Source organism: Clarias gariepinus, chromosome 14, assembly GCF_024256425.1.
Source record: "Clarias gariepinus isolate MV-2021 ecotype Netherlands chromosome 14, CGAR_prim_01v2, whole genome shotgun sequence".
NCBI lineage: Eukaryota > Metazoa > Chordata > Actinopteri > Siluriformes > Clariidae > Clarias > Clarias gariepinus.
This window is the reverse complement of record NC_071113.1, coordinates 30,013,205-30,025,922: the sequence shown is the minus strand read 5'-3', so window position 1 is coordinate 30,025,922 and position 12,718 is coordinate 30,013,205. Positions and strand designations below refer to the sequence as shown.

General features: G+C 40.9%; 1 protein-coding gene across 4 annotated transcripts in view; it reads right to left on the bottom strand.

The window, feature by feature from the left end:
• Positions 1-12,718, bottom strand: part of ctbp2l (C-terminal binding protein 2, like) — an 86,573-nt gene that overhangs the window by 17,190 nt on the left and 56,665 nt on the right. The window contains exon 1 of one of the 4 annotated variants that reach the window (XM_053511527.1): positions 2,910-4,374. The exons of the other annotated variants lie outside the window; for them this stretch is intronic. Within the exon in view, the coding sequence (XP_053367502.1) occupies positions 2,910-4,374 (1,465 nt within the window). Of the gene's footprint in view, positions 1-2,909; positions 4,375-12,718 lie in introns of those variants that run through there. 4 annotated transcript variants of the gene reach the window in all.

The window sequence follows — 12,718 nt, the reverse complement described above, 5'->3', positions numbered from 1 at the left end:
ATGGAGCAACAAATGTCAGGTAGAGACTGATGAGTGTTCTGTGCCGAGAAGAGCGTGAGATAAAGAAAAAAAAAAGGATAGAGGGGTGATGATAAGAGAAAGAGAACATGTGTGTGTGTGTGTGTGTGTGTGTGTGTGTGTGTGTATCTGAGAGAGAGATGCTAGAGGAAACAAACTTTGAAGTAATAGACAGAAAAGAAAGGAAGAGGGGAAAAAAAAATTAAAAAGAAAACAGTTGAGTAAATGACAGCAAAATAACCCAAAAGAATTGAATAACAAACAAAAAGATGACACTAAAGAAAAGAAAGAAACAAAGGATGACAGAAAGAAAGAGCACATGACAAAGAAATAAAAAAGAATGATAGACAGAAAGAATGAATGTCATAAAAAAAGAAGAAAAGAAGAAGGATGAAGAAAAACAAGACAAAAAGGAAGAAGAAAGAAAAGAAAGTTCGATAAAAAAAACACAAAAGAAGTTAAATGTTAGAAAGAAATGAAACAAAGAAGAGGAAGTACAGTAACCAGAAAGAAATGACAAACAGCAAAAAATGAAGGGATGGAAGGGAAAATGACAACAAGTGAAAAATAAAAAGTGAAGAAAATGTTAATGAGAATGAAGGAAAGAAATGAGGAGACAGAAAAACAAAAAAGAAAAAAAATGAAAATGAAATAAAGAAAAAAGCAAGGATGAAAAGTGAAAGACAGAATGAATGAGGGAAGAACAAAGGAAACGGAAAAAGACTAAAAGAAGAAAAAAGAAAATAGACAATGATGATGAAATGAAGAAAAAAGGATGACCAAAACAATTCAACAAAAAGCAGTAAATAAAAATGTAACGAGAAAATAAAGAAGAAAAGAAAGTTGGCATCGCTGTAAGCAGGTTTTATTACACTACATCTTTCTGCTGACCAATCAGAAACAATCACCTGATCTCCAATAAACACCCTACTGAGCACCACACACACACACACACACACACCGAGTGTGCTGATTAATTATTGACGCCTGACACTCTTCTCAGACAAAGCCTGGCCTTTAGCGCATGCCGTCTCCGTGCATAATACATGCTAAAGAAGAAGCTCTGTGATGTGTGACGGACTCAACCAACACGGACGTCTCGTCTCGGACAGGACGAATAGATGGGCACGGACAGGAAACATCCACGGAAGAAACACCTGAGGGATAAAACCAATAATAAATCAAAATCTCAGCAGTGTGTCTGGGGTCTCATCTCGCAACGGCTCCAACTAACTGTAGCGTACAAACCTATAATACAAGTTTAAGCAATCAGACTCCATCCATCCGTCTACAAACCTCTGTAGTCCAACCAGGGACGGTAGAGGCCAATGGTGACCATTGTATTTATTCCCAATTTGTACGGCTGTGGTAGGACTTCCGGTTATTTGGTACTGGGAAAATTGGAAACACCAATTAGCCTAATCTGAATGTCTTTGGACTGTAGGTGTAAAGCGGAGAGCCTGGAGGACAAGCACTATACCCAACACTAACCCAACAAGCACTATAATTCCAGTTATACCAATCTGACTAAAGCCTGAAAACCACAAATACCAACCAGACCCCAGCCACAGTACAATAGCAGTTTAACCAATTAGACTGAAGTTTAAATTCTTGAACACAAGTTTAATCCATCAGACCCCAGCTTCAAAACCCCTCAAATACCAGTTACACCAATCAGACCAGAGAGCAAATACATTTAATTCCAGTTAATCAAATCGAACTGCAGTGTACAACTCTAGAATACCAGTTTAACCAATCTAACTGTAGTTTAAAACCATTTATACCAGTTTAACCATTCAGGTTAAGAAACCTCAAATAGGCCCAATTAGACTGCAGTTCAAAAACTACTAGTACCAGTTAAGCAATCAGCAGCTCAAATCAATGAACCCAGGCTCAAACAATCAGACCACAGCTCAAGAAAATGTTTTATATTGGTTTAATCAATTAGACCAGAGTTCAAAAAACCTTGAATACCAGTTTAACCAGTCAGATCCCAACATATAAATCTTTAATACCAGTTTAACCAGTCAAACCACTTTTTTAAAATGTCTAATAAAATTAATTGTAATTTCCATACTGTATTTATAGTAATTATTTAAGTCATTAAACATAAATAAAATTATGAATTTCGCAAAGGTTAACATAATACATGTAGTTTTATAGTTAATTAAGTTAATTATATAGCATGTTTACACTCTCACTATTTATTTTCCCTTTATCATGTTAATCAGTCATCACCAGAACTCTGCCAACGCGTCCACTACTGTGTGTCTCGTATCTTTAAAAAAAACTGGTGCAGCCACGTGTTCCTGCTGCATCCTATTAGCGCTAAACGGATTTCAGGGATTTAAGACTATTATTACTTCAGCAGAGAAGGAAAGCAGAGTGAAAATATGGAGCAAGTGTCCAGGATGACTAACATTAGACCACTCGGCTGCAATAAAGCAATAAGTGTTCGGTCCGACCGAAACTAAAATATTATGCTCAATGTGATTTACGTTTTAAAATGTTGTTTCTGTTAAAAATACATCAAGTTACTGAAAGCAGGAGGTTATACACTTGTCACAAACTTATTTTCATAATGTAAGAGTAAAATTACTCTTAAGTAAATTCAGTGCACACGTTTCAAAACATTTACGCTGAGTTCCCAAAATGAACAGTTCATGAAGACCGGCGTAAAGAAAAGACGTAGCTTGAGGTGTGGACAGCACATGATTTTTTTTTTAACTTTCAAATACACATTGATTTTTTTATTGTAAAAAAAGTGGAATTGTGAATCTAAACTGATAGTCACCACAGAAGATGTCTACAAAATACGCAGGAGATAGATCAAGAGACGGAAGACAGAAAAAGAAAAAAATGAAATAAATAAGTGAAGAATTTTTGTTTACTTGTCTCTGGTGAAGCCATGGTGGAAACAATGACTGGAGGACCAGTCCGGCGAGACATCTTATTGTTCGGGTTAAGGGTTTGAGATTGGGCCGTGGTACCCGAAGACACGAGCGCACTCTCTACAGCAGTAACCCCTTTCCTCAACAGCTGAGGACTGGGGTGAGCACCCGGGGTTTGAGGCATATGAGGTAGACTAGGTGCTCTCTTCATCAGCTCTACAGCTGTATAAGGGCTGGAGAAAGCTTTGGGTACTAGACCTGGGGTACCCAAAATACCTGGCTGCTGTGGCTGCGGGTGGCTTGACATCGGCAAACCGGTATGAGGGTTGTACATCGTGAGTGGTCGTGTCTGCGTCAAGGAAGTGCTATATGCCCCAGGATTGACCGGAAGCCCACCAAGTGAACGGACCCCAGGATAACTTGTAGCTTCTAACAGATGTTGAGATGGTGCACTGCTTGGTCTGCGGTTGACAAACTCGCCTATCCTTGGAGAAACGGTCTGCAAGGTGTTTGAAGGCTGCGGCAGAAGGTGGGAGTCCATAGCTAAACCTTGAGGTTGCGTGTAGAGATCATTACGATGGCTAAAGCTGTTGGAGCGGGCACGCATTGTTGGCAATCCAGTGCCTCCTGTCTTGCAGTTAAGTACCACCCTTGACAGTACCCGGGCCTGGCCGAGATTTGGAGCCATGGATCGGATATCATGTTCTTCCATCATGGACAACATGGCAGTGGAGTCAAAACCTTGCTGCAACAGAAGGGATATGGTGCTTTCAGACAGACCCTCAGTACGCAGATAAGTTAGGAAAGCTGGATCCACAGCCCTCTTTGGATCCATGGTAACAGCAGCTGAAGGGTGGTGGTTTGTGATCCCAGCTGTGAGCTGAGCAGGTGTAGGGGCCATCATAGCTGTGCTGGTATCATATGCGGGATCATAGGGTAACCTTTGAGCAGGTACAGTACCATAAGCAGATATTCCTCGAGGCATACTTCCATCCACAACAGGAGTGGGTGTAGGATCCATCATGATGCAGGTGGAGGGAGGGTGGTCAAGATGAAGGCCGTTGATTTCGTTGTAACCAGAATGGCCTAAAAGAGAGGCCTGATCGGCCGTAATACCAAAACACGAAGGAGAGGCGGCCCTACTGCGAATACGCTGACTGTCTTGGAAGGCTAGAGAATCCCTGTACAAACGATTCAACTCGTGAGCTGTGGGTGGGGGAGGCGGAGGAGGAGGTGGAGGGGGAGGTGGAACCGGGCCAGGTGTAGGTGCACGAGTAGCCCTAGGTTGCCCTTGATCCCAGGGAGCTCTAACCCCCCCTGCACCCAGCCCATAATGCGAGCCTGATCTGCTAAGAAGCTGGTGGCTTCCTCTATAAAATCCCTGCAGATCTTCAGGCGGCTGAGCAGATAAGGCAGTGTCAAACGGGTAGTAATCAGGAGGAGGAACAGTGCCCCTAACAGCCATGGCGTCCTCCAGGTGATTGCTCGATTCGGCTACAGGATCTGTCTTCATGGGAAGATCAGCATACCTTAGGTCACAGTCGCTGTACACTTCGTCCTGGCTCCCGAAAAAAACTTGTTCTGGCGCTAGTTCAGGGTACAGCAAGGAGCAGGGCGGCAGAAGAGGATCAAACCAAAGTTTACCGTCGGCCCCAAAGGAAACAGAATTCCTTCTCGACGCAATGGTGACAAAATTGTCCGGAATAGCGCTATCAATCTATCCCACCAGCCCTCGACCGATCTCAACTTGATCTTGCCAAGACGAAGACTAAAGCAGAACTACACGATTCTTGAACGGAGAAGAAAACAAAAGAAGGAGTGAGGTGTGGAAAAAAAGAGTAAGGGTTTCCATTTCACCTCTCAGGTTTCAGGTAAAGAAAAAAAGATGAGGTATATAGGGATCATTTCACCTGATCTCTGGGAGGCATTTTTTCTCTCTCCCTTCAGGCAACGCTATCATGTAGCCACATATTGCCAGGTAGCCCCTAAATTATTCAGCCCTGGAAACATAAGCATGAGATAGAGGGGAGGACGAGCAAAATGTTACATAAAGTAAGACAAAAGCACAAGCACATAAGACACACACCCACACACACAAAATAAACCCACACACCTTATGAGAGTGGTCTCTATTCCAGTAAGGACCACATAGAGCAGGAGTCTCGTGTATATTTCCAGTACTGGATTACTGCTAGTGAAGCTAAAAGGAGGAGGGGTCACGCTAATCCAGTGGGGTTATTTTTTTTATCCTTTCCTGTGACAAGGCCGTTTTACACCCCCTCGCCATTGCTATGAGGGATTAGTCAAAATAATTCCTGCTTAACTCCACTGGCCCTTGTTGCTTTACTCAAACTAGAAAGGAAAATATCAATGCCTCACGATATAGGTCACCTCTGATGCATGATGTCATCCCGGTAATCATTCTAGCAACCTACTGTACACCTTACAGTAAGCGTTGGTCAGGTCATGACATTAACCATGTACAGTTTCTAAGAAGCCGATCCGAGAGCTGGTGCTAATCCAAAGGGCTTTTGTTTTTTTCCTCACAAGTGGACATTTGATATCTCCTTCCTTTGTTTAGCTCATGGCACAGGCGCTCAAGATATGATATGAGAAACAATAAACTATTCTTCATGGAAATTACGTTGTAAATAAATAATCACGTCTTCTTAGAACTTTAAATATACCATGCTAGGAAATAGCAATCAAAGCAGCATTGAAAATAAAAAAAGCCTTTTTAATAACTCTGAACTTCAGAGAGAAGCAGTTAACAATTAAGAATAAGCAAAACCCCAATGTAAAGAAGGTAAGGACAGTACTGTGCAAAAGTTTTAGCACCATATTATCTGTAGTACAAGTACAAGTGTACTACATTACTGTAATACAATATTGGTAGGTATGTGGATCATTGTTATTCACAACTATTTCCCACCACACTGTGGGGTTTGCATGAAATTAGAAAGGAGCGAGAGTGACAAAGTTACCAGAACTATTTCAGAAGCATATTCTCCAGCATGCTCAATAAAACCTAACAGCTATTTAATGTAAAGTACTAAAAAAAAGCTATAAGTGAAGATGTTTTTTTTTTATCTACATAAAAGAAACTTCTATAAAGAGCATTAAAGAGTAATTAACAAAATGTCAATAATTGCTGTGAAAACTCTTTGCTTGAAAGTTATCAGTAGTGTTAAATTCAGATGTGTGCAGTTTTTTAAGTAAAGCAGTTGTTAGGTTTTATTGAGTGTGCTGGAGAATACGTCAGAGTTCTTCTAGTAACTTTGTCACACTCGCTCCTTTCTATTTTCATGCAAAACCCAGGAGCCTACATGGTTTTCAGTTTTTTCTGTTTGTTTCTGTCTGAAAACAGCTCTGTCATGTTTAGAGGCATGCAAATATTTTTCTGTAATGTTATTTACAGCGAATAGTTTTTATACCATGTCATTTGTACAGGCATGATGAAACACGTATAAGAACATTTGTACTAAAGGTGCCAAAGACTTTTGCACAGTACTGTATGTACCTTGCTAAAAATGAGAGCCAAAAAAGTTCTTCCGGTAGCCTGGATGTGGAAAAAAAATCATATTGTTTAGTTCATTTTCACCCACCATGTATGGAAAAGAAACCTTGAGAGGAACCAGACTCAACAGGGTACTGCGGAAAACACACCGCGGAAAATTCGTAACTCGAATGTTCGTAAGTCGAGGGCCATCTGTAATGGGAACGGTATATTTTGCTTCCAAACAGCCACTTTTCCTTCTTTTCCAAGAAGGAAAGGACTGAAGGACTTTTTTGTCTCTCATTTTCAGTCAAGTCCCTGTACCTGATCAGTTTCAGAGGAGTATTTTTTGTTGGACATATGAATCATTCAAGCATCAAAAAAGAAGTGTACTGTAAGGCAAGAACCAGTGAGAAACAGGTGCAGAATCAATTTATTTAAAAAATATATATACACTTACCTAAAGGATTATTAGGAACACCTGTTCAATTTCTCATTAATGCAATTATCTAATCAACCAATCACATGGCAGTTGCTTCAATGCATTTAGGGGTGTGGTCCTGGTCAAGACAATCTCCTGAACTCCAAACTGAATGTCAGAATGGGAAAGAAAGGTGATTTAAGCAATTTTGACATGCATTTTGGCGTGGCATGGTTGTTGGTGCCAGACGGGCCGGTCTGAGTATTTCACAGTTTGCTCAGTTACTGGGATTTTCACGCACAACCATTTCTAGGGTTTACAAAGAATGGTGTGAAAAGGGGAAGAACATCCAGTATGCGTCAGTCCTGTGGGTGAAAATGCCTTGTTGATGCTAGAGGTCAGAGGAGAATGGGTCGACTGATTCAAGCTGATAGAAGAGCAACTTTGACTGAAATAACCACTCGTTACAACCGAGGTATGCAGCAAAGCATTTGTGAAGCCACAACACACACAACCTTGAGGCGGATGGGCTACAACAGCAGAAGACCCCACCGGGTACCACTCATCTCCACTACAAATAGGAAAAAGAGGCTACAGTTTGCACGAGCTCACCAAAATTAGACAGTTGAAGACTGGAAAAATGTTGCCTGGTCTGATGAGTCTCGATTTCTGTTGAGACATTCAAATGGTAGAGTCAGAATTTGGCGTAAACAGAATAAGAACATGGATCCATCATGCCTTGTTACCACTGTGCAGGCTGGTGGTGGTGGTGTAATGGGGTGGGGGATGTTTTCTTAGCACACTTTAGGCCCCTTAGTGCCAATTGGGTATGGTTTAAATGCCACGGGCTACCTGAGCATTGTTTCTGACCATGTCCATCCCTTTATGACCACCAAGTACCCATCCTCTGATGGCTACTTCCAGCAGGATAATGCACCATGTCACAAAGCTCCAATCATTTCAAATTGGTTTTTTTTAACATGACAATGAGTTCACTGGACTAAAATGGCCTCCACAGTCACCAGATCTCAACCCAATAGAGCATCTTTGGGATGTGGTGGAACGGGAGCTTCGCTCCCTGGATGTTCATCCCACAAATCTCCATCAACTGCAAGATGCTATCCTATCAATATGGGCCAACATTTCTAAAGAATGCTTTCAGCACCTTGTTGAATCAATGCCACGTAGAATTAAGGCAGTTCTAAAGGCGAAATGGGGTCAAACACCGTATTAGTGTGGTGTTCCTAATAATCCTTTAGGTTAGTGTATATATTCATTTTACAAAATTTCAATATAAATAAAATCAGCACCTAGGTATCGTGATAATATCGAATCGCCTGGTCCGTGGTGCTTCCCATCTGTAGGTTCTCTTTTAATTATTCCCTGAATAATTACATCATTTGAAAATTGAAACCTCACAGAAACACCTTTAATCAGACACAGCTGCAGTAAGATTACACAGTTCATTACACATTTCTCTGGTGTTGTGTAACTATGAACTCTACGAGGATTACATCACGCTCTGAGAACACTGCCGGAAATGTGTTTTCGTGACCTGTTGAATAGAGCGCTTTATGTTCCTCGGTAGTGTTCTGTGTCATCGGGGGGAAATGGGTTTGGGGGTTTTATATAAGAGATAAGAGACGGATGAGAAAGCCCGCGCTGTGCTTTAAATAGCGCCGAAGATGGGTGTGTGACTAATTGGAGTGGCGAGCACACTGAGTGGGCCTCTTACAAAAATATAAAAAATAAAAAGAAGCACATAAAGACTCAGCAGGATGCAGTAAAGAGATCTGGCCTGCAGGTCAGCGCTGACTGCTTGTTATGTGCCGGAGATCTTCTCTCGGTTTCTGTTATTGGTCAGACGCAGAGGTCAGTCGTGTTACATCGAGAGAGAGAGAGAGACAAAGATAGAGAGAGAGAGAGAGAGCGAGAGAGCAATAGAGAGAGATAGATGAAGGGAGAGAGAGAGAGAAAGAAAGTGCGATAGAGAGAAAGATATACAGTATATATTGAGAGAAAGCGATAGATAGAGAGAGAGCGATAGAGAGAAAGACATATATATATATAGAGCGCGATAGAGAGAGAGAGGGAGAGAGAGCGATAGAGAGAAAGATATATATATATATATATATATATATATACAGAGAGAGAGAGGAAGAGAGAGAGAGAAAGAAAGTGCGATAGAGAGAGAGTGATAGAGAGAGTGATAGATAAAGAGAGCGCGATAGAGAGAGAGAGAGAAAGATATAAATATAAAGAGAGATCGATAGATAGATAGATAGAGAGTGATAGAGAGAGAGAGAGCAAGCGCAAAGCCGGCCGATACAGCACTCTGATTTAGGCCTCACTCTCAGCACTTTAAAGAACAAGAATGAGAGAGAATGAAGGCAATAAAACCTGAACCATGTTGAAATAAAACGTACAGAAGAAAAGCAGGACTCCGGCGGCGTCTCTCACAGATGTATCCCGGGTGTTTTATGAGGTCGGGTCTGCCACTGTCTGGCCTTTCTGCTCTCATTGCGCTGTGCTGTTTGTCAGCTGTAAAATGCCATTAATTACGGTGTTGCTTTTCTCCCCGGCAACCGGAGACAATAACTGTTTTAATAAGCTCCGGCACGGACCATCACTCAGCCTCGCATCGCCTGGAAATATTAATAACACGCTTCAGGTTCATCTCGACTAGACACAGAGAAAAAAAAAAAACATAGAGCAGAAATACAGAAATGCAAATTCTCTCTCTCTCTCTTACACACACACATCTGTTTAGATACCAGGCACACACACACACACACACACACACACAGAAAGGGAGAGAGGAGATAGAAAGGTACAGACAGATCCGACGACAGAGAGACAAAATAACAGACAGATAAAGTCAGACAGACAGATCAGTGCGACCACAGACAGACATTCTGATAGACAGGAAGGAGACAGAATGAGAGATCGGAAAAAAGTCTACTGTAGATGTAGATACATGAATCAGTCAGACAGAACAGTTCATCAATGAACAGGTAGATCAGCAGACAGCTGGATGGATCGAGAGACAGAGAAGTAAATAGAACCACAGACAGGTGTATGTACAGACAGAGAGACAGATGTATATATACAGTAGATGCGTGATTCAGATAGACAGACAGATAGATGGTTTGTAAAAAAAAATATGCACAGATGATTCATGAATGTGTCTAAATGGAAAAAAAGACAAATATACAGTTAAATAGACAGATTAATAGATAGATAGACAGACAGACAAATAGCGAGAGACATATATAAATGGATAACTAGTTAGATAGACATACATAAGATCGATAGATAGATAGATAAATAGACAGACAGACAAGTAGCTATTAAAAAATAGACAGACAGACAGACAGATAGATAGATAGATAGATAGATAGATAGATCGATAGATAGGGAAAAACAGGGAGACAGATAGACAGACGGTATATATATATATTACTGATATAAATAAACTGAAACAGACAGATATGATTTTTGGACATGTCCTAATACAGAGTATTAAGTTAGTTAAAGGTGTGTGTGTGTGTGTGTGTGTGTGTGTGTGTGTTTGGACAGCGACCCTGGCGGAGCTCTAATTACTCGAAGGAAGAGCAGTGTGAGGTTTCAGAGCCTGGAGCTCGCAGGCTGCAGCGTGCAGGACAGACGAGGACCGGCCGAGTGGAAAACAATACTGGCACCAGCGCTGCCGAGTGATGAATTGGGCCACCTTTCTAGGGCATAGGACGCTTCTGGCACTACTTGGCAAGTAGAACTGCTAGGGGACTAGGAGACGGGAGAGACAGGGGAGACGGGGACGAGGATGGGGGGATGATTTATGCACTCTCGACTGGAAGAACGGTCGGGCAATTAAACTTTCATAGGATTTAGTAAATTAACTTGGAAAACTTGGAAATCGTAGTCAATTACAGTGAGTGTACAGTATATTAAAAAGTTTTAACAAGCCTCTGGGCTTTTTTTTTTACAAGATAACAAGAGTCCTGGGAGAGAGAGAGAGAGAGAGAGAGAGAGAGACATGTGCTCCCAATTCCAAGCTCATGAGCTCCAGCACAGGCTCTCCACTGTCTAAAATAAGGAATTATCCGTTTAAAAAAAGAAGGAAAGAAGAAAAAAGTGTTTCTCAGAAGAAAGTGTAATAGTTTAAAAATAGCTAACAACTCAGCAATAAAAAATGCAAATACTGTATAACTGAAATGTGACTTTTAAGTGTCCAGTAGAGGTGTGTGTCGATATTAAAATTCCTACATCAGGATAAGCTGGAAACATTTTATCACCGTTTACGACATTAGCGCAACATTGTAGCAAATCCATAGCGTGATGCGTTCATCTCAGTTCCTTGTTAGCATTTCAGTAACCCGCTATTCATGCTAGCATACAGTATAGTCAACCAGCAAATTCCCAGCTAGAGCTAGAAAGATTGTGAATTAATAACGTGTATACTGTCTCTAAACAGTGATCAGTGTGAGATATTTAACCAGGTTATGAGTCTATGTTTCATTCATTCATCTTCTATGTGGCTAATCCTATACAGGGTCATGGGAGTGCTGGAGCCTGACCAGGAGAACTTCAGGCACGAGGTGGGGTACACCCTAGACAGGGTGCCAATCCCAAACACACACACACACACCTTGACACACTACCAGCATTTTGGGAATGTGAATTAGTCCAATCTGCAAGTCTTTGAACTGTGGGAGGAAACCCCAGGACCCAGAGGAAACCCACCTAACATCCCCGTGTGTCCGAACATGGAAACCCCACTCCTGACTTTCTGTGTAAGAAGTTCAATTTGAGGTGAAGTTTTTCAAGTTTTATTTTAAAAAAATTTAATTCCAGGTTTTATGGGTTTGCAATGTAAAGATTTTTGATAAGAATATAAAAGAATATAAAGAACAGTTTGCGCTGCCTTGTCGAAAAATGCTACCATTGCTTGCATCAATAGCCCAGTCAATCCATTTTTGCTACCCTTCGAAAAATGCTAAATGCTAGCAGGGTATATGTAAGGGGGCATGTTTTCTAAAACTTTATTATAGGATATTTAGTGGAGAAATTAGGGGTAGCATATTCTAATGGAAAATCGATTCGGTCACGTACCGTGATTCTTTCGTGTGGCAATTTTGTATTGTAACACTGACTCTAAAATTGTTTTTGTAAAATAAATGTTTTATTTATATTTGTTTACATTTGAGGTGGTAACGTGTTGCAGTTCCTCTATAATCCTACAGGTGGCACTCTAAACTATTCACACACTGGCAGGAAGCACAGCATCCTGTGTGGTAGGAGTGAATTATTAGACAAGTTTGTTTAGAATTGTACCGAAATCTGAAAAAAAGTAATATTAAATTGGGAAATGTATAAAATCGTGATACTTGCACGATCGCAATACATATCGAATCAGGACCTAGATATTGAGATAATATCGTATCTTATATATAAAATCATCTCTACTCTTACTACATAATCAAACAAATTAATGGACAAATCCCCAAGCTTGTCAGGAACCATTAAGTAGCAAAAAAATGATAGGTAGCATGGATTGGCAAATAGGTAGCATGGATTGGCAGAACACCGGCTCACGTCAGATTCCTCAGATCATTTCTCCTCTCTCACATCATGAGCTTCTCCATCTGTGTCGTTTCCTGTCCCAGAGATTTATCTCAAACTTTAAACTAACAAATCGCTTTCGAATATCCACCCACATGCAAACGCGCAGTATGGTGTAGCTCTGATAACAATTTAGTTGAATAAATAAATCAATGCAAACGGAATGTTTATTTTATGCTTTGATGTTTTTCCCGTCCTGTCCGTTCTCCTTGTGTGAGGTGTGAGTGCTGTTCTCAGGCCAGTGAACCAGATTGAACACACAGATGGAAG